This window comes from Motacilla alba, chromosome 1A (assembly GCF_015832195.1).
Source record: "Motacilla alba alba isolate MOTALB_02 chromosome 1A, Motacilla_alba_V1.0_pri, whole genome shotgun sequence".
Taxonomy (NCBI): domain Eukaryota; kingdom Metazoa; phylum Chordata; class Aves; order Passeriformes; family Motacillidae; genus Motacilla; species Motacilla alba.
The window spans coordinates 8,319,547-8,340,834 of record NC_052031.1 but is presented as its reverse complement, the minus strand read 5'-3'; the positions used below and the strand labels follow the sequence as shown (position 1 = coordinate 8,340,834).

General features: G+C 48.6%; 4 protein-coding genes across 4 annotated transcripts; all 4 read left to right on the top strand.

Annotated features, from left to right (window-relative positions):
• The first annotated feature begins 255 nt into the window (after positions 1–255).
• Positions 256–1,830, top strand: LOC119707960 (inositol 1,4,5-trisphosphate receptor-interacting protein-like 1). The gene has a single exon (XM_038153651.1). The coding sequence runs from the start codon at positions 256–258 to the stop codon at positions 1,828–1,830; it is 1,575 nt and encodes a 524-aa protein (XP_038009579.1).
• Positions 1,831–3,933: 2,103 nt separating this feature from the next.
• Positions 3,934–5,508, top strand: LOC119707959 (inositol 1,4,5-trisphosphate receptor-interacting protein-like 1). The gene has a single exon (XM_038153650.1). The coding sequence runs from the start codon at positions 3,934–3,936 to the stop codon at positions 5,506–5,508; it is 1,575 nt and encodes a 524-aa protein (XP_038009578.1).
• An 888-nt stretch (positions 5,509–6,396) lies between these two features.
• On the top strand, positions 6,397–9,603 carry LOC119707958. Its single transcript, XM_038153649.1, has 2 exons — positions 6,397–7,150; positions 7,244–9,603. Exons 1-2 carry the CDS (start codon positions 6,397–6,399, stop codon positions 9,601–9,603), a joined length of 3,114 nt encoding a protein of 1,037 aa, XP_038009577.1.
• An 888-nt stretch (positions 9,604–10,491) lies between these two features.
• Positions 10,492–13,752, top strand: LOC119707957. Its single transcript, XM_038153648.1, has one exon. It carries the CDS (start codon positions 10,492–10,494, stop codon positions 13,750–13,752), a length of 3,261 nt encoding a protein of 1,086 aa, XP_038009576.1.
• Positions 13,753–21,288: the final 7,536 nt, after the last annotated feature.

Below are 21,288 nucleotides of genomic sequence, written 5' to 3'. Positions count from 1 at the left end.
GCAACAATGGAGGAGGAAGACAGCGACGTTAACAGGGACGATGGCCATGACTTAAAGAAAGATGGAGGATGGAGTGATGGGAACGTTCCAGGAGATAATACAGCTGAAGGAACGGAAGAAGAACCTGGCAGTGTTGCTGGAGACCTCGATGAAGTAAATGAAGGAGAAAACAAGGATGTACAGGTGGAGCAAGACAAGGATGCTGGAAAGGAAGAAGGAGGAGATGGAAATGAAGAAAAAACCAATGGTGTGAATATGAAGGCAGGCAGCAACGAGGATGTAAATGATGGGGAAGACAACGTGGATGGACAGGAAGAATACATGGATGTGAAGGTGCAGGAAAGCGGTGATGCCAGTGAACAGGGGAGCAGGGATTGCACTGGGCAGGAAGACAGCAATGAACGTGGGAATGAAGCAGCCCATAGTGCTTTTGCTGGCACTGAAGAAGAAAAGAAGGAAGTTCTAGAAGGAGATGGCAATGATAGAAAGCAGGATGAAGAACAAGGTGATGTGAATGTGGAGGCAGACAAGGAGGAGGATAGGAAAGAAGGTGAACAAGGTAACGTGGCTGCTAGGGAAAAAGAGGACAGTGATGGTGGCAAGGAAGAAAGCGGCAGCGGTGGAAGTGAAGACAGAGAGGACACCCAAGATGTTTGGAATGAGCTAGGCCTCCTTTTAGTAGATCAGATAGAGTGGCCTGTGGAGGACCTGGAGAGAGGTTGCTCAGTGACAGCTGAGCTGATGAAGAGCTTCAGCCGTGTCTTTGTGGACAGCGCCAGCAATAGCTTCTACCCAGTGCCTCAGGAAGCCATCGGGGTGGGCAGTGCCTTTGAGGGCTGGAGTCCCCGTGACTGGGATGGCGTGTACCGTGTGCTGGTCCCACTGGATCCCCCACCAGGGCACGCCTTCCAGCTGGAGCTGAACAGTGCAGGGCCGATGGCGGCAAGGACCTTCAGCGTCCGTGTGGAGCTGGTGTGCACGTGCAAGAGGGAGCAGCTGGACAAGAAGCTCTTGTGCTTCCTGCACCACTCGCAGGAGGAGCTGCGGCGGAAGCAGAAGCGCAGCCTCCTAGAGACACTCTGCACCGGCTCCTACCTGGACGTGGAAAAAACCTCCCACTGGTTCCGCCAGCTGGTGAGATGCTCGTGGCTGCACGTGCCTCAGTCATACTCGTGGCACTTGGTGTTTCAGCCCAGCAGCCGGTCCTGCCAATTCCAGCTGAGCAAAGGCAAGGAGAGGCTGACGGTGGAGATGCTCTTCGGGGTGCGCCAAGGGGACTCGGACATCTTTGTGGTCAGCCAGCCCACGGAGGCCCAGAAAGGTGGCTCCCTCAGCTTTGTGAGCAGCCAGCCCGCCCAGGCCAACTTCATTGCAAGCACAGCGTGGCCCGAGACGTACGCTGCGGCAGAGGCAAAATTCTTCCAGCACATCGCCAGGCAGCTGCCGTGTGAGAGCTTGCACCTGAAATGCCTGCAGCTCTTCACCTGCATCCTGAGGGACACAGGTCTTTCCAGCTCTACCTGGAAGACTGTGGTCATGCACATGCTGACCATAGTACCTCTGTCCCGCTGGTGCAGGAGGGAATTTGCACGGCGGCTGTGGGACACCATGGCCTACCTGCACTGCTGCCTGCAGCTGAAACGCCTGGACCACTTTGTGCTGGGCAATGAGAGGCTTCCTGCAGAGATCAGCTTGCCGCCGGCAATGCGAAGGGTTGAGCCGCTCAACCTCTTCGAGCGCCTGGCCCGAGATCCGGCCGCCCACGGACAGGCGATGCAAGCTTATGGTCAGCTGCACTTTCACCTCTGGATGCTGCTCTGCAACCAGTGAGAGGAGTTCCCTGCACAGATCTGTGCTGGGGGGGGGTCACACCTGATGGCAGCCATGTGAACTCTGCACTGCTGTTCCCTTTGTCACTGGCAATCCTGAAGCTGCTTTCCTGCTCCTGTGGAAGGAAGATGCTGCAGCGCACGGATTCCTTGGACCCACACATCTCAGAGCGGCCGCGCCCTTCACCTTCCAGTTACAGCGGTGCTGCTGACCAAGTCTCTGAGGCAGAAACTTGCTCCACCTGCACATCCTCACGGAAGACAGTGAAGCTGGGAGAGGTTGCTTGGGACACCTTGAAGACAGCAACCTAGCCTCTTAGGGGCCTAATGTAGTTAGTTAGTTGTAGCGGCAGCTTTAGTTAGAGTTGGAGTTGGAGTTGTAGCTGCAGCTTTAGTTGTAGTTGTAGATGTAGTGGTAGCTGCAGCTATAGCTTTGTAATTTTTGTAATTGTTGTATTACAACATTGTGTTGTGTTGCTATACAATTATTATAATACTTGTATAGTTGTAATTGTAGCTTTAATTCGAGTTGTTTATTAGCAGTAATTAGGCTTGAATTAGACTTGATTATTAGCATTCCTTGAAGAGGCCCTTTAGTGTTGTCAATTTAGCAAAGTTACCCTTAGTTTAGAGAACTGCCATGCCCTCCTGTAGTGAAGGGTCTGCTTTTAAATAATATTTGAATATCTATGTTTGAAAAAATAATAAAATGAGATAAGTTTCTCAAATGGCCTGAAGTGTGTCATTCTTTGGATTTAACCCTCTGTATCTTAGAGAATGTCCTTTCTCTATCCCTATCTGAAGTAAAGACTTTTGGCAAACAGAGAAGTTGGCTATATTAAGTATTCTGTCTCTCAAGCATTTCCATAAAAATTCCATTTCCATAGAAATGCTTGAAGCCCAGGGCCATGAGGAGCTTCCTGACCAGGCTGGGGACGGCGGGCGGGGCTGGCCTGTGATGCGCTCTGGGTTCTGTGACAGCACACGTGTGTCGCAGGCCGTGTCACAATGGGGGCAGCTACGAAAGGCCGCAGCGGGTGCCACTGCCCCAGTAGAGCCTGGGCAAGCGGTGAGTGCACAGCAGTGAGGAGACGAGGCTGGAGGAGGGCAGGGGCTGGAGGAGGGCAGAGGCAGAAGCTCCGGTACCGGGCCCTGTGTTCTGCCCCCACACACAGGGCCCGGCCCCCGGGAGGGAGCGCCGTGCTGAGGGCGCGGCGCTTGCTGGGGCAGCGGTGCAGGCCTCGCCGCCTGCCAGCTGCCGGGGTCCCCCTCCTCCCTGCCGCCACATCCCTCCGGCTCCTGCCCCCCACTGACTCTCTCCATTCCAGCCCCACTGAACTCTGCATTCTGTGTGTCCTCCTGCAGACCATGGCTTTACTGTCATTGCTCTTCGTGCTCGTGCAAAGCCTGATCCAGTATCCCCAGCCGGCTGGGGATGGGCTGGATGAGGCCACGCACCGGCAAATGCAGGAGCGTCAGGAGCTGCTGGACCGTGAGATGGCTCGGCTGCTGCAGGAGCTGGAGCAGCAGGACGAGGGCTGGGGAGCCGTGCTCTTTGGTGCCCTGCAGCAGTGGCCATTCTGGGTCCTTGCTGGAGTCCTGCTCCTCTTGGGCCTGTGGTTTGGCTGCAGGAGAAGGAGCAGTGAGGCCAGCAGCAGCAGCAAGGACCTGAACTCCTGCACGACACGGGGAGATGAGAGAGAAACAAAAGAAGAAGAAGACAGCGTAGATTCAGAAGGTGGAGAAAACACTGGAGTGACTGTGGAGGAAGATGACAGCAGCAGTGGAAAGGACAGAGAAGGCATTCTTGTGACTGCAAATGATGAAGACGACGACGATGCCTTTGAAGGCAACAATGGAGGAGGAAGACAGCGACGTTAACAGGGACGATGGCCATGACTTAAAGAAAGATGGAGGATGGAGTGATGGGAACGTTCCAGGAGATAATACAGCTGAAGGAACGGAAGAAGAACCTGGCAGTGTTGCTGGAGACCTCGATGAAGTAAATGAAGGAGAAAACAAGGATGTACAGGTGGAGCAAGACAAGGATGCTGGAAAGGAAGAAGGAGGAGATGGAAATGAAGAAAAAACCAATGGTGTGAATATGAAGGCAGGCAGCAACGAGGATGTAAATGATGGGGAAGACAACGTGGATGGACAGGAAGAATACATGGATGTGAAGGTGCAGGAAAGCGGTGATGCCAGTGAACAGGGGAGCAGGGATTGCACTGGGCAGGAAGACAGCAATGAACGTGGGAATGAAGCAGCCCATAGTGCTTTTGCTGGCACTGAAGAAGAAAAGAAGGAAGTTCTAGAAGGAGATGGCAATGATAGAAAGCAGGATGAAGAACAAGGTGATGTGAATGTGGAGGCAGACAAGGAGGAGGATAGGAAAGAAGGTGAACAAGGTAACGTGGCTGCTAGGGAAAAAGAGGACAGTGACGGTGGCAAGGAAGAAAGCGGCAGCGGTGGAAGTGAAGACAGAGAGGACACCCAAGATGTTTGGAATGAGCTAGGCCTCCTTTTAGTAGATCAGATAGAGTGGCCTGTGGAGGACCTGGAGAGAGGTTGCTCAGTGACAGCTGAGCTGATGAAGAGCTTCAGCCGTGTCTTTGTGGACAGCGCCAGCAATAGCTTCTACCCAGTGCCTCAGGAAGCCATCGGGGTGGGCAGTGCCTTTGAGGGCTGGAGTCCCCGTGACTGGGATGGCGTGTACCGTGTGCTGGTCCCACTGGATCCCCCACCAGGGCACGCCTTCCAGCTGGAGCTGAACAGTGCAGGGCCGATGGCGGCAAGGACCTTCAGCGTCCATGTGGAGCTGGTGTGCACGTGCAAGAGGGAGCAGCTGGACAAGAAGCTCTTGTGCTTCCTGCACCACTCGCAGGAGGAGCTGCGGCGGAAGCAGAAGCGCAGCCTCCTAGAGACACTCTGCACCGGCTCCTACCTGGACGTGGAAAAAACCTCCCACTGGTTCCGCCAGCTGGTGAGATGCTCGTGGCTGCACGTGCCTCAGTCATACTCGTGGCACTTGGTGTTTCAGCCCAGCAGCCGGTCCTGCCAATTCCAGCTGAGCAAAGGCAAGGAGAGGCTGACGGTGGAGATGCTCTTCGGGGTGCGCCAAGGGGACTCGGACATCTTTGTGGTCAGCCAGCCCACGGAGGCCCAGAAAGGTGGCTCCCTCAGCTTTGTGAGCAGCCAGCCCGCCCAGGCCAACTTCATTGCAAGCACAGCGTGGCCCGAGACGTACGCTGCGGCAGAGGCAAAATTCTTCCAGCACATCGCCAGGCAGCTGCCGTGTGAGAGCTTGCACCTGAAATGCCTGCAGCTCTTCACCTGCATCTTGAGGGACACAGGTCTTTCCAGCTCTACCTGGAAGACTGTGGTCATGCACATGCTGACCATAGTACCTCTGTCCCGCTGGTGCAGGAGGGAATTTGCACGGCGGCTGTGGGACACCATGGCCTACCTGCACTGCTGCCTGCAGCTGAAACGCCTGGACCACTTTGTGCTGGGCAATGAGAGGCTTCCTGCAGAGATCAGCTTGCCGCCGGCAATGCGAAGGGTTGAGCCGCTCAACCTCTTCGAGCGCCTGGTCCGAGATCCGGCCGCCCACAGACAGGCGATGCAAGCTTATGGTCAGCTGCACTTTCACCTCTGGATGCTGCTCTGCAACCAGTGAGAGGAGTTCCCTGCACAGATCTGTGCTGGGGGGGGGTCACACCTGATGGCAGCCATGTGAACTCTGCACTGCTGTTCCCTTTGTCACTGGCAATCCTGAAGCTGCTTTCCTGCTCCTGTGGAAGGAAGATGCTGCAGCACACGGATTCCTTGGGCACGCACATCTCAGAGCGGCCGTGCCCTTCACCTTCCAGTTACAGCGGTGCTGCTGACCAAGTCTCTGAGGCAGAAACTTGCTCCACCTGCACATCCTCACGGAAGACAGTGAAGCTGGGAGAGGTTGCTTGGGACACCTTGAAGACAGCAACCTAGCCTCTTAGGGGCTTAACGTAGTTAGTTAGTTGTAGCGGCAGCTTTAGTTGGAGTTGGAGTTGGAGTTGTAGCTGCAGCTTTAGTTGTAGTTGTAGATGTAGTGGTAGCTGCAGCTATAGCTTTGTAATTTTTGTAATTGTTGTATTACAACATTGTGTTGTGTTGCTATACAATTATTATAATACTTGTATAGTTGTAATTGTAGCTTTAATTTGAGTTGTTTATTAGCAGTAATTAGACTTGAATTAGACTTGATTATTAGCATTCCTTCAAGAGGCCCTTTAGTGTTGTCAATTTTGCAAAGTTACCCTTAGTTTAGAGAACTGCCCTGCCCTCCTGTAGTGAATGGTCTGCTTTTAAATAATATTTGAATATCTATGTTTGAAAAAATAATAAAAGGAGATAAGTTTCTCAAATGGCCTGAAGTGTGCCATTCTTTGGATTTAACCCTCTGTATCTTAGAGAATGTCCTTCCTCTATCCCTATCTGAAGTAAAGACTTTTGGCAAACAGAGAAGTTGGCTATATTAAGTATTCTGTCTCTCAAGCATTTCCATAAAAATTCCATTTCCATAGAAATGCTTGAAGCCCAGGGCCATGAGGAGCTTCCTGACCGGGCTGGGGACGGCGGGCGGGGCTGGCCTGTGATGCGCTCTGGGTTCTGTGACAGCACAGGTGTGTCACAAGGCCGTGTCACAATGGGGGCAGCTACGAAAGGCCACAGCGGGTGCCACTGCCCCAGTAGAGCCTGGGCAAGCGGTGAGTGCACAGCAGTGAGGAGACGGGGCTGGAGGAGAGCAGGGGCTTGGGGAGGGCAGGGGCAGAAGCTCCGGTACCGGGCCCTGTGTTCTGCCCCCACACCCAGGGCCCGGCCCCCGGGAGGGAGCGCCTTGCTGAGGGCGCGGCGCTTGCTGGGGCAGCGGTGCAGGCCTCAAAGCCTGCCAGCTGCCGGGGTCCCCCTCCTCCCTGCCGCCACATCCCTGCGGCTCCTGCCCCCCACTGACTCTCTCCGTTCCGGCCCCACTGAACTCTGCATTCTGTGTGTCCTCCTGCAGACCATGGCTTTACTGTCATTGCTCTTCGTGCTCGTGCAAAGCCTGATCCAGTACCCCCAGCCGGCTGGGGATGGGCTGGATGAGGCCACGCACCGGCGAATGCAGGAGCGTCAGGAGCTGCTGGACCGTGAGATGGCTCGGCTGCTGCAGGAGCTGGAGCAGCAGGATGAGGGCTGGGGAGCCGTGCTCTTTGGTGCCCTGCAGCAGTGGCCATTCTGGGTCCTTGCTGGAGTCCTGCTCCTCTTGGGCCTGTGGTTTGGCTGCAGGAGAAGGAGCAGTGAGGCCAGCAGCAGCAGCAAGGACCTGACCTCCTGCAAGACTCGGGGAGATGAGGGAGGAAAAGGACAGGAAGGGGACAGTGCTGGTTCAGAGGAAGATGAAGAAAGCACTGGTGGGATTGTGGAGGAAGACGACTGCGGCAGTGGAAAGGACAGAGAAGGAATTCCTCTGGCTGCAAATGACAAAGACGATGATGATGCCATTGAAGGCAATGATGCTGTGAAGGTGAAGGAAGACAGCAATGTTTACAAAGATGATGACCGTGACTTAAAGAAAGATGAAGAATGGAGTGATGGGAACGTGCCAGGAGATAATACTTGTGAAAGAACAGAAGAAGAACCTGGCAATGTTGCTGGAAATACAGAAGGCCTAGATGATGAACAGGTGAATGAAGACAACGATTCTGAAAAGGAAGAAGAAGAAGGAGAAAACACGGATGTACAGGTGGATGAAGAAAAGGATGCTGGAAAGGAAGAAGAAGAAGAAGAAGGAAACAAGGATGTACAGATGGATCAAGACAAGGATGCTGGAAAGGAAGAAGAAGAAGAAGGCAACAAGGATGTACAGGTGGAGCCAGACAAGGACACTGGAAAGGAAGAAGAAGAAGAAGAAGGCAACAAGGATGTACAGGTGGAGCCAGACAAGGACACTGGAAAGGAAGAAGAAGAAGAAGGAAACATGGATGTACAGGTGGATGAAGAAAAGGACACTGAAAAGGAAGAAGAAGATGGAGAAAACATGGATGAACAGGTGGATCAAGACAAGGACACTGGAAAAGAAGAAGGAGGAAACAAGGATGTACAGGTGGAGCAAGACAAGGACGCTGGAATGGAAGAAGGAGGAGATGGAAATGAAGAAAAAACCAGTGGTGTGAATATGAAGGTGGGCAGCAACGATGATGTAAATGATGGGGAAGACAACGAGGATGGACAGGAAGAATACATGGATGTGAAGGTGCAGGAAAGCGGTGATGCCAGTGAACAGGGGAGCAGGGATTGCACTGGGCAGGAAGACAGCAATCAACGTGGGAATGAAGCAGCCCATAGTGCTTTTGCTGGCACTGAGGAAGAAAAGAAGGAAGTTCTAGAAGAAGATGGCAATGATAGAAAGCAGGATGAAGAACAGGGTGATGTGAATGTGGAGGCAGACAAGAAGGAGGATAGGAAAGAAGGTGAACAAGGTAACGTGGCTGCTAGGGAAAAAGAGGACAGTGACGGTGGCAAGGAAGAAAGCGGCAGCGGTGGAAGTGAAGACAGAGAGGACACCCAAGATGTTTGGAATGAGCTAGGCCTCCTTTTAGTAGATCAGATAGAGTGGCCTGTGGAGAATCTGGAGAGAGGTTGCTCAGTGACAGCTGAGCTGATGAAGAGCTTCAGCCGTGTCTTTGTGGACAGCGCCAGCAATAGCTTCTACCCAGTGCCTCAGGAAGCCATCGGGGTGGGCAGTGCCTTTGAGGGCTGGAGTCCCCGTGACTGGGATGGCGTGTACCGGGTGCTGGTCCCACTGGATCCCCCACCAGGGCACGCCTTCCAGCTGGAGCTGAACAGTGCAGGGCCGATGGCGGCAAGGACCTTCAGCGTCCGTGTGGAGCTGGTGTGCATGTGCAAGAGGGAGCAGCTGGACAAGAAGCTCTTGTGCTTCCTGCACCACTCGCAGGAGGAGCTGCGGCGGAAGCAGAAGCGCAGCCTCCTAGAGACACTCTGCACCGGCTCCTACCTGGACGTGGAAAAAACCTCCCACTGGTTCCGCCAGCTGGTGAGATGCTCGTGGCTGCACGTGCCTCAGTCATACTCGTGGCACTTGGTGTTTCAGCCCAGCAGCCGGTCCTGCCAATTCCAGCTGAGCAAAGGCAAGGAGAGGCTGACGGTGGAGATGCTCTTTGGGGTGCGCCAAGGGGACTCGGACATCTTTGTGGTCAGCCAGCCCACGGAGGCCCAGAAAGGTGGCTCCCTCAGCTTTGTGAGCAGCCAGCCCGCCCAGGCCAACTTCATTGCAAGCACAGCGTGGCCCGAGACGTACGCTGCGGCAGAGGCAAAATTCTTCCAGCACATCGCCAGGCAGCTGCCGTGTGAGAGCTTGCACCTGAAATGCCTGCAGCTCTTCACCTGCATCCTGAGGGACACAGGTCTTTCCAGCTCTACCTGGAAGACTGTGGTCATGCACATGCTGACCATAGTACCTCTGTCCCGCTGGTGCAGGAGGGAATTTGCACGGCGGCTGTGGGACACCATGGCCTACCTGCACTGCTGCCTGCAGCTGAAACGCCTGGACCACTTTGTGCTGGGCAATGAGAGGCTTCCTGCAGAGATCAGCTTGCCGCCGGCAATGCGAAGGGTTGAGCCGCTCAACCTCTTCGAGCGCCTGGTCCGAGATCCGGCCGCCCACGGACAGGCGATGCAAGCTTATGGTCAGCTGCACTTTCACCTCTGGATGCTGCTCTGCAACCAGTGAGAGGAGTTCCCTGCACAGATCTGTGCTGGGGGGGGGTCACACCTGATGGCAGCCATGTGAACTCTGCACTGCTGTTCCCTTTGTCACTGGCAATCCTGAAGCTGCTTTCCTGCTCCTGTGGAAGGAAGATGCTACAGCACACGGATTCCTTGGGAACGCACATCTCAGAGCGGCCGTGCCCTTCACCTTCCAGTTACAGCGGTGCTGCTGACCAAGTCTCTGAGGCAGAAACTTGCTCCACCTGCACATCCTCACGGAAGACAGTGAAGCTGGGAGAGGTTGCTTGGGACACCTTGAAGACAGCAACCTAGCCTCTTAGGGGCTTAACGTAGTTAGTTAGTTGTAGCGGCAGCTTTAGTTGGAGTTGGAGTTGGAGTTGTAGCTGCAGCTTTAGTTGTAGTTGTAGATGTAGTGGTAGCTGCAGCTATAGCTTTGTAATTTTTGTAATTGTTGTATTACAACATTGTGTTGTGTTGCTATACAATTATTATAATACTTGTATAGTTGTAATTGTAGCTTTAATTTGAGTTGTTTATTAGCAGTAATTAGACTTGAATTAGACTTGATTATTAGCATTCCTTCAAGAGGCCCTTTAGTGTTGTCAATTTTGCAAAGTTACCCTTAGTTTAGAGAACTGCCCTGCCCTCCTGTAGTGAATGGTCTGCTTTTAAATAATATTTGAATATCTATGTTTGAAAAAATAATAAAAGGAGATAAGTTTCTCAAATGGCCTGAAGTGTGTCATTCTTTGGATTTAACCCTCTGTATCTTAGAGAATGTCCTTCCTCTATCCCTATCTGAAGTAAAGACTTTTGGCAAACAGAGAAGTTGGCTATATTAAGTATTCTGTCTCTCAAGCATTTCCATAAAAATTCCATTTCCATAGAAATGCTTGAAGCCCAGGGCCATGAGGAGCTTCCTGACCGGGATGGGGACGGCGGGCGGGGCTGGCCTGTGACGCGCTCTGGGTTCTGTGACAGCACAGGTGTGTCACAAGGCCGTGTCACAATGGGGGCAGCTACGAAAGGCCACAGCGGGTGCCACTGCCCCAGTAGAGCCTGGGCAAGCGGTGAGTGCACAGCAGTGAGGAGACGGGGCTGGAGGAGGGCAGGGGCTGGAGGAGGGCAGGGGCAGAAGCTCCGGTACCGGGCCCTGTGTTCTGCCCCCACACCCAGGGCCCGGCCCCCGGGAGGGAGAGCCTTGCTGAGGGCGCGGCGCTTGCTGGGGCAGCGGTGCAGGCCTCAAAGCCTGCCAGCTGCCGGGGTCCCCCTCCTCCCTGCCGCCACATCCCTGCGGCTCCTGCCCCCCACTGACTCTCTCCGTTCCGGCCCCACTGAACTCTGTATTCTGTGTGTCCTCCTGCAGACCATGGCTTTACTGTCATTGCTCTTCGTGCTCGTGCAAAGCCTGATCCAGTACCCCCAGCCGGCTGGGGATGGGCTGGATGAGGCCACGCACCGGCGAATGCAGGAGCGTCAGGAGCTGCTGGACCGTGAGATGGCTCGGCTGCTGCAGGAGCTGGAGCAGCAGGACGAGGGCTGGGGAGCCGTGCTCTTTGGTGCCCTGCAGCAGTGGCCATTCTGGGTCCTTGCTGGAGTCCTGCTCCTCTTGGGCCTGTGGTTTGGCTGCAGGAGAAGGAGCAGTGAGGCCAGCAGCAGCAGCAAGGACCTGACCTCCTGCAAGACTCGGGGAGATGAGGGAGGAAAAGGACAGGAAGGAGACAGTGCTGGTTCAGAGGAAGATGAAGAAAGCACTGGTGGGACTGTGGAGGAAGACGACTGTGGCAGTGGAAAGGACAGAGAAGGAATTCCTCTGGCTGCAAATGACAAAGACGATGATGATGCCATTGAAGGCAATGATGCTGTGAAGGTGAAGGAAGACAGCAACGTTTACAAAGATGATGACCGTGACTTAAAGAAACACGAAGGATGGAGTGATGGGAACGTGCCAGGAGATAATACTTGTGAAAGAACTGAAGAAGAACCTGGCAATGTTGCTGGAAATACAGAAGGCCTAGATGATGAACAGGTGAATGAAGACAACGATTCTGAAAAGGAAGAAGAAGAAGGAGAAAACACGGATGTACAGGTGGATGAAGAAAAGGATGCTGGAAAGGAAGAAGAAGAAGAAGGAAGCAAGGATGTACAGGTGGGTCAAGACAAGGACGCTGCAAAGGAAGAAGAAGAAGAAGGCAACAAGGATGTACAGGTGGAGCCAGACAAGGACACTGGAAAGGAAGAAGAAGAAGAAGGCAACAAGGATGTACAGGTGGAGCCAGACAAGGACACTGGAAAGGAAGAAGAAGAAGAAGGAAACAAGGATGTACAGGTGGATGAAGAAAAGGACACTGGAAAGGAAGAAGAAGAAGAAGGAAACAAGGATGTACAGGTGGATGAAGAAAAGGACGCCGAAAAGGAAGAAGAAGATGGAGAAAACATGGATGAACAGGTGGATGAAGAAAGGGACGCTGAAAAGGAAGAAGGAGGAAAAAAGGATGTACAGGTGGAGCAAGACAAGGACGCTGGAATGGAAGAAGGAGGAGATGGAAATGAAGAAAATACCAATGGTGTGAATATGAAGGTGAGCAGCAACGATGATGTAAATGATGGGGAAGACAACGTGGATGGACAGAAAGAAAACATGGATGTGAAGGTGCAGGAAAGCGGTGATGCCAGTGAACAGAGGAGCAGGGATTGCACTGGGCAGGAAGACAGCAATCAACGTGGGAATGAAGCAGCCCATAGTGCTTTTGCTGGCACTGAAGAAGAAAAGAAGGAAGTTCTAGAAGGAGATGGCAATGATAGAAAGCAGGATGAAGAACAGGGTGATGTGAATGTGGAGGCAGACAAGGAGGAGGATAGGAAAGAAGGTGAACAAGGTAACGTGGCTGCTAGGGAAAAAGAGGACAGTGACGGTGGCAAGGAAGAAAGCGGCAGCGGTGGAAGTGAAGACAGAGAGGACACCCAAGATGTTTGGAATGAGCTAGGCCTCCTTTTAGTAGATCAGATAGAGTGGCCTGTGGAGAATCTGGAGAGAGGTTGCTCAGTGACAGCTGAGCTGATGAAGAGCTTCAGCCGTGTCTTTGTGGACAGCGCCAGCAATAGCTTCTACCCAGTGCCTCAGGAAGCCATCGGGGTGGGCAGTGCCTTTGAGGGCTGGAGTCCCCGTGACTGGGATGGCGTGTACCGGGTGCTGGTCCCACTGGATCCCCCACCAGGGCACGCCTTCCAGCTGGAGCTGAACAGTGCAGGGCCGATGGCGGCAAGGACCTTCAGCGTCCGTGTGGAGCTGGTGTGCACGTGCAAGAGGGAGCAGCTGGACAAGAAGCTCTTGTGCTTCCTGCACCACTCGCAGGAGGAGCTGCGGCGGAAGCAGAAGCGCAGCCTCCTAGAGACACTCTGCACCGGCTCCTACCTGGACGTGGAAAAAACCTCCCACTGGTTCCGCCAGCTGGTGAGATGCTCGTGGCTGCACGTGCCTCAGTCATACTCGTGGCACTTGGTGTTTCAGCCCAGCAGCCGGTCCTGCCAATTCCAGCTGAGCAAAGGCAAGGAGAGGCTGACGGTGGAGATGCTCTTTGGGGTGCGCCAAGGGGACTCGGACATCTTTGTGGTCAGCCAGCCCACGGAGGCCCAGAAAGGTGGCTCCCTCAGCTTTGTGAGCAGCCAGCCCGCCCAGGCCAACTTCATTGCAAGCACAGCGTGGCCCGAGACGTACGCTGCGGCAGAGGCAAAATTCTTCCAGCACATCGCCAGGCAGCTGCCGTGTGAGAGCTTGCACCTGAAATGCCTGCAGCTCTTCACCTGCATCCTGAGGGACACAGGTCTTTCCAGCTCTACCTGGAAGACTGTGGTCATGCACATGCTGACCATAGTACCTCTGTCCCGCTGGTGCAGGAGGGAATTTGCACGGCGGCTGTGGGACACCATGGCCTACCTGCACTGCTGCCTGCAGCTGAAACGCCTGGACCACTTTGTGCTGGGCAATGAGAGGCTTCCTGCAGAGATCAGCTTGCCGCCGGCAATGCGAAGGGTTGAGCCGCTCAACCTCTTCGAGCGCCTGGCCCGAGATCCGGCCGCCCACGGACAGGCGATGCAAGCTTATGGTCAGCTGCACTTTCACCTCTGGATGCTGCTCTGCAACCAGTGAGAGGAGTTCCCTGCACAGATCTGTGCTGGGGGGGGGTCACACCTGATGGCAGCCATGTGAACTCTGCACTGCTGTTCCCTTTGTCACTGGCAATCCTGAAGCTGCTTTCCTCCTCCTGTGGAAGGAAGATGCTGCAGCACACGGATTCCTTGGGCACACACATCTCAGAGCGGCCGTGCCCTTCACCTTCCGGTTACAGCGATGCTGCTGACCAAGTCTCTGAGGCAGAAACTTGCTCCACCTGCACATCCTCACGGAAGACAGTGAAGCTGGGAGAGGTTGCTGGGGACGTCTTGAAGACAGCAACCTAGCCTCTTACGGACTTAATTTATTTAGTTAGTTTTAGTTTTGTTTAGTAATGTAGTTTAGAAGCTCTCGGTTTAATTTAGTTGTTATTGTAGCTTTACTTAGACTTTTTTATTAGCAGTCCTTCAAGAGACCCTTTAGTGTCGACTGTTCTGCAAAGTTTCCCTCAGTTTAGATAATTGAACTTCCCTTCGGTAGTTGCTTGTCTGCTTTTAAATGGTATTTAAACATCTATGTTTAAAAATTTATAAAATATAATAAGTTTCTTAAATTGCCTGAAATGTGTCATTCTTTGCATTTAACCCTCTATATCTTAGAGAATGTCCTTCCTCTACCCCTATCTGAAGTAAAGATTTTTTTGAAACAGTGGTGTTGTCAGTAGTAATTATGCTGTCCCTCAAGCACTCCCACAGAAATGCTTGAAGCTTAAAGTAAAAATGCCCTGAAGTTCCTGAAATTTTGCAGCAGACTTCTCCTGAAATTTTCAGTAATGTTTGGAAAAATTTTCTTTACACAGTCACCTTTTTACGCTTCTGTGGAATAATTCAGTCCTAAAACATTGAGGTACCCTGCTATAGCCGCCCTTCAGTAATATCTACATATATATGTGAGAAGTAATAATAAAAGGAGAAAAGCCTCTCAAATAGCCAGAAATGTTTTTATTTAACCCACAATTTCCTAAACAGTGTTCATCCAGTGCAGCTACCTGAAAAAATGAAAATATGACACAAACAGTGACAGTGTTTAGCAGTCACTTCTTGGTATTCCACTTCCGTAGCACTTTAAAGCAGAGGTATTAATTTTGCCTCTTGAATTCAACCACAAGTCATGATGGTCAAAACAGCTACAATATTAATGAATCAATCCTCCCACTGTCATTATAAAAGTTCCCCCTCCTTCAGGGCTAGGCAAAGAGAGCTGCTGTGGCCCATGTCAGAGAGGGAAGCCTACTGTAGGGACAGGAACAAGCAGCTCCCTTGTGAGGAGAGCACGCAGGAACCTCCTGAGGGAAGATCACTGCCAACAGCAGAACTTGCTGCTCCACTGATAGAGACAGAACTGTGCTCACAGAGGTCCCTGCCTTTTGTCTCCTTTGCAGGCAGAAACTGCTCCCACCACAGCCCCTCTGGCCCTGCTTGTGGAAGGAGGAGAATGCCCTTCCTGCTCCGCTCCCCTGAAACACACACACCCACTTTGTTCCCCGCTGCTCCGACCCCAGGTGCAGACACCTCCCCTCTCCCTTGTCCCAGCTCTAGTGCAAGGACACATGCTCTCAGTGGAAAGGCCTCAATCTCTGTGTGCCATTGAGCCTGACCACACAGCTTGTGTGGGCTCTGGAGCAGTGCTTGGAGTCAGGGAGAAGCACAGCCCCCATGGCTTCCTGCTGCACAGTTCACCCAGGGCTAGACTGGCTAGCGCCAGAATTATTGCAGGTGGTTAAACTGCAAGTCTGGCTTTGAGTTTTGATGCTGTGTGTGCCTGAGGGACATGCTGAGGGAGGGGAAGGCTGGAACATACAGCTGCTCAGTGTTGCCACTGAAACACTGTTGTGTAACTCAGGTGCTGATTTTTAACTGGTGGGTAGTATGCAGTAACACTAGGATGGAAATTGAAAGCAATGTTCAGTAAGAGGCAAGTGATCTGGATGTTTTTTCTGTTGCTGAGCTGTTCCTTCAGGCCTTGAAAACAGGAGGCAGTAATGATGAGATAACTGAGCGAGTCCAGTTGGTATTAATTGCATCCAATCAGCTCTCTGTTCATGTGGCCCTCACATCTCCCAACCAACCACTGCCTCGCTACCGACCGGCACTCAACCGATGTTAACTGACTCTCAACCGGCTCTCACCCGAGCTGCAGCTGAGCCCTTCCCAGAGTGCCTTTCGTGGAGCAGAATTTAACAATTTTAATAGATTTAGCCAAGGATGAATGGAGCAAGGCCTGGTGTCAGATGAGCACTCGGAGAAAGCAGCTTTGAGTAAAATGAATCACAGCCAGAGAACTGTCAGCACGTGCCAGTGGTGTCAGAAGAGCTCTTGGGTCAGAACAGGGTTTCTGTAGGCAACTGCCCCTTGGATTTACTGAACAAAATTCCTTACAGTTTGGACACTGAAATCCACAAGAAAATTCACATTTGCTCCAAGTGTGAAGCCAAGTCATTTCTCCCTGCTTCCTTCATCAGCAAAGCACAAACTGAGTTAGAATTTAAAACCATGTTGTGTTCTGTACAGCTGCTACCAGAGAGGATGAGCAGAAGCAGCAGGAAAAACTGCTGCTGTCTTCATGTTTTATTATGGAAATATGAAATGTCATGGAATCTTATTGGTATAAAAAGAATTTTCAGGTTCACAATTACCACTCCCTAATTTGAAATAAAACTGAGTATGGTCTGATTCCTGAGAATTTTACTACACCTGCAAATCCACTGACTCAATGAGAGGGTGGAAGGACTCAGCCTTGGAGGGAAAAGAGGGTGACATAGATTATGAAACTGAATCCTGTTGAAATTATTCTTCATGATAAGGTCTCACCCAGCCCTTTGTGAATCTAAGCTGAAGTGTTTTTGATGCACCAAATCTCAGGTTTAATTGCTTATGAAAATCTGGATCATAACTATAATCTGTATCACCTAAACCATCATTTCCAGTGCGACAAACAACCAGTGTGACAAAACACTAAGTTCACATAAAAGCAGAGAAATTTTACCTTTTTATCCATCACTTTTTTTCATCCATTACTGGGATCTTTATTAAAGAGTGATGGTAATAAGCTCTTCCTAAGGGATCAATAAAAATATGCAATGAACTTTGCCAATAGCCTAGTACAAGAAATATTCTGTATTTTAATCTTATAGGGAAGCTCCATGAAAGGTTTATTCTTTTTTATTTATTCCCACTCCACCCTTCCTGACCCATCCCCAAAAATATCTTGCACTTACCTTGCAGAATGCCAGCAATAAAATTACATGTGTTATTCCTGACTGCTAATTCTTCTTAAGCCATTTTGGAGTGATCAGATTCAAGCAGCTTTTGGAAGCAGTTTTCACCTTAATCAATTTTAACAACTCTGTACGCAGAATCATACAAACAGGGTAACAATGGGACAAATAGAGACATTTGTAAAACTAGGAGGTTTGACTTATATTCTTAAATATTTTCCAGACAATTTTAAAGTGCTAAAGGATACACTTCATAACTTGTAGCTCTCTTAATGAACCTCTGAACACAGAATTTTTCATCTTTGAGCTTACATGACTAAGATCTATTTACATTCTTGTGGATTGCATAAGAATCTGGGGAAGGAAACTCATTTCATGCCTCATGACACTGTGTCAGTGAAGAGAAAGCCATTTTTAACTGGGGCATAACAAAGAACCAGCTGGTGACATATTTTCCATTGGTTTGAGTGGAACGTCACATGGTCTGCAATTCTGAAAACCTAATAAAAAATAAAATAAATTATTTTTAGAAAGTAATTCAGTAATAGAATTCATAATGCCAAAAGTCACAGTGAGACCACAGTATATTTAGGTTTTCTTTTTTACATGTATTTTCAGGCTAAACTTCAGGAGGGTGCTAATTTCTCAGTAATGAAATCACCCAGCAGAGCCAAGAATGACAGATCTGTTACCATCTCTACCAAAGCTTTTCCTCTGGTCTCCTAACTTTGGCTCCTTATCCTATATGTATTAACTTTTTCTTCGTATTCTAATAATTTTCTTTTCTTCATATTCTAATAAGTGTTTCTTCATATTTTAATATTTGGACAAAGGTCTTAAGTGACCTGAAGAATATTTTTGTTTGTTCAGGGTTTTTCAGGAAAAAATGTTTCCTTTTCTCCAGGAGAAGAAAATAAAGACTGGATCAGAAAGAGACAATAGTTGATTCAGTTTCCTAATCCACAAACAATATGGATAAAGAATTCAGTCAGTTGTAGTGATAGGTGTACTCTTTGGATACTTACTTGTCCCCGATGAAAAAAAAAACCAAAAAACCCAGTAATTAAATGCAGATTAGTATAAAATTCTATTTTTAATAAAAAATTGGGAAAAAATAAATTATGGCACTACTTATTCACATGATGGAGAGGTGAACTTTATCAGATGTAGAGATCTCCAGCTCATGACTGCAAATAGCCAGAACAACATCTTTCATCCTTCGCACAAACACATTGTAAAAATCAGCATGAAAAGCAGTGCCACATTCTAATTCTCAAGCCCTACTAAATAACACTTGAGCAAGTAAGAAGCCTTTGAATTGTTTTTGTCCTGCTTTTGTATACTTTCCATGTGATACCAAAGTAAACAAATGCTATATATTTTCATCAGCATAGAAAAAATTAAAAATTCATAACTTCAGTTCTAAAATTTTGTTGTCAGCTAGGAAGAATCAAAGAAACAAAAGAAGAGGAAAGGTCTGAAAAAGAGAACTTGCAGTAGAACTTTTTCATTTGGGTTCCTGCAAAGACTTTTTCTTTTCAGGAGATCATACAGATTTCTATGAATCTTTGTTTATGTAATATGAATCTATCTTTCTATCTCTACTTTTTTTTTTTCCTTTGGTCAGCAGGGGACTTGGATTAGAAGGATAGGTGACCTAAAACCTGATCACAAGTGTATCCCATTTGCAGTAGAATATTTTTCTGGTCCTAAGACTACTTGCTTAGGCATTTCTTGGGTTCATACGACCTTATACTCTGCACCTATCTTGCTGTGCAGATAGATGGAAAACTTTCCAGGTCTGTCACAGATCTGTGATTGTGGGGGAGCCCTCTGGCTGTCTTAAGTCTTCTGGGCTTCTTATCCAGATCAGGGAAATCTTTCTTCCCCATGCTACCAATGCTTAGTCCTTCAGCACTATCAGGGGCTTCCTGAGTCAGGATAGCGGCTAAACCTCCAATGTCAGAACCTTTGGTAACATTTTTAGGAATTTTGTTTTCCAGAGAAACTTCAGACTTTCTTCAGACTTATTTCTTTCAGATTTAGAATACAATTTCTCCTGAAGTACTGGATTTTCCTACAGAACAGACTTTTTGATTTTGAGTCTTTTAAAGTATACTAATATATTTCTATTAGAATTCTGATCACTTAATAGCTAATAAAATCTTATTTTAAGGTTATAAAAATCAAATAACCAGTTTTCTGACATACTGCAAACATAGTTATATTTCTACCAATTAGGAAAATTGATGACTGTTCATACTATAACAAAAGGTTGCATAACATAAAACTTGGAGATTATGGCTTCAACTTCCTTTAAAATGGTTTACTTTTGTGTATATTTTATCCTTTAAAGCAAGTTATTTATTATTCTTTCAGAAGTGGGAGATTAGGTCACCAGTAGAGGAGTAATCATGGTGTTTGCTGTGTTATTAAAATGTAGATCAGTAATGACATTATCTCATCAGTGGTGTGACATACCATCAGTTATTCTGTCATCATGGATTTGCAACTGCATCACCAGGAGTAGGCTGAACCTAACTTATAACTCAACAGCAACTTCCAAACATTTAAACTCAATTTTCATGGCTATTCAAGGTAAGAACACATGGTTTTGTGTTATGTGCCAATTGAAAAGTACTCCATGATTTGAATTACTTTTCTGAGCCAGGGATGATTTTGTAATGGACAAGTCCAGACCAGTATATCAGAATTGGTTCCATCTGCCAGCTGAGTTGTGATTGTATCACCCTATATATTAGTCCTTTCAGCATTTCTGGAATTTCTTGCCAAAATTAGCCTGACTTTGGATTCAGCAGTTATTCAAACCAATGTAAAGGCAAATTCATGAGAAAAATATAGCAAGTAAGGCTAAAATCAGGGAATTTATTTGGCAGCCTTGTTGAATCCCTCCAAGGCATTTGATTGCAAGGAGCATACTCAATCTTTTATGGCACTCTTTATCTACATCCTAAAGGAATATTTAGCTTTATCTCTTGATGTGCCTTCTTTAGGCAATAAGTACACAGCGGGTGCTGTTTTAAGTTAACATTTACCTCATGATATTTATTGCTACCCATACTTACTTGCTATTCATTTTCAGCAAAGTTCCCTCTCCAGATAAGGTATGTTTTAAAATAAAGTATTTACTGTTTGTACTATTTTTTTCCAATCATTCAATTCAATTTAAAAGTTATAGGAATTATTTCTGAGCTGAATCATTTCACATACATACAAAGGAAAATGAAAAGAATAGGAGGATACTTTATATCACCCTCTATTTAACTAATTAGTTTGTTTAATTCTTATCCTTGAGTTTGCAATTAATCTGAATCTCCAAGAGAAACCAAATGAATCTTTATTGCACCTTTTAATGTTGAGCCTAATAATTTTTTAGTTAAAACTAAAATAACTGCAGTTTCTAATAAACAAAGGCACAGTCTACCCTCATCACCATCTTCTAAAATGTTCATTCCATTAAGTTCTGTAAAGTTTTTCTTTCAGAAAGGTTCTGTGAACTAAATTTCCATACAGCAGAGTGAGCAGGACATTTGGAAGTCCATTCCTCCCCCATGGTACAACTGCTGCACAGTGTCAGTCAGAGCTTATGACTTCACAGTCATTGCATGCAACCACAGCACAGAGCATCAATTGTGAGGTGGAATGATGGGAAAAACATGACACATGGCTCCAGTACTGACTGGTTTTGGAAATAAATTGTGGACTCATACTCAGCACATCTTTCTAAATTTGCTTAAAAACATTCCATATGACTCATTCTGCCATTTGAATATTCATCCAAATTTTCAACAATTTCATCTCCTGAACATGGCAATAAATACCGATTACCAAATGCAGTCTTGAATATTTGCAGTATAGGCTGTATAAAATGAAACAGCTGGTTTAACTTTAAAAGATAAGCCAGTTATCTCTTGTCTCCAAAGTAACAACAGTCTCCCAATGGTGTTTGGCACATCTGATAAAGAAGAGTCAAGCAGTGGGTCCAGGAGCTGGAATGTGTAAGCAATCTTCATCCCATCTGTGGATGCATGCCATAGATGGGTTGGCCATAGTTACAGATGTGATTGACTTGCTACCTAAATTGCTCTCCTTCAGAAGCTGATGATTATGTGATGTAGAGCTGCATGTTGAGAAAGTCCAGATTGGCTAATGGCAATTTCCTGCTGTGCCCTTGACACAGCTTGACTCTAAATCAACAAAAGGTTCCTTCTCTATAGCAAATGTCTACATTTTCATTTGACAATGCTAATTGAATACTTCCTCCTCAAAATCTG

Excerpts from the sequence above, each read along its gene's own strand:
- LOC119707960 (XM_038153651.1), top strand. The coding sequence starts at position 256 with ATGAAGGCAGGCAGCAACGAGGATGTAAATGATGGGGAAGACAACGTG.
- LOC119707959 (XM_038153650.1), top strand. The coding sequence starts at position 3,934 with ATGAAGGCAGGCAGCAACGAGGATGTAAATGATGGGGAAGACAACGTG.
- LOC119707957 (XM_038153648.1), top strand. The coding sequence starts at position 10,492 with ATGCTTGAAGCCCAGGGCCATGAGGAGCTTCCTGACCGGGATGGGGAC.
- LOC119707958 (XM_038153649.1), top strand. The coding sequence starts at position 6,397 with ATGCTTGAAGCCCAGGGCCATGAGGAGCTTCCTGACCGGGCTGGGGAC. Across the intron at positions 7,151-7,243 it reads TGGCTGCAGGAGAAGGAGCA|AGGAAGATGAAGAAAGCACT; the intron begins GTGAGGCCAGCA and ends GTGCTGGTTCAG.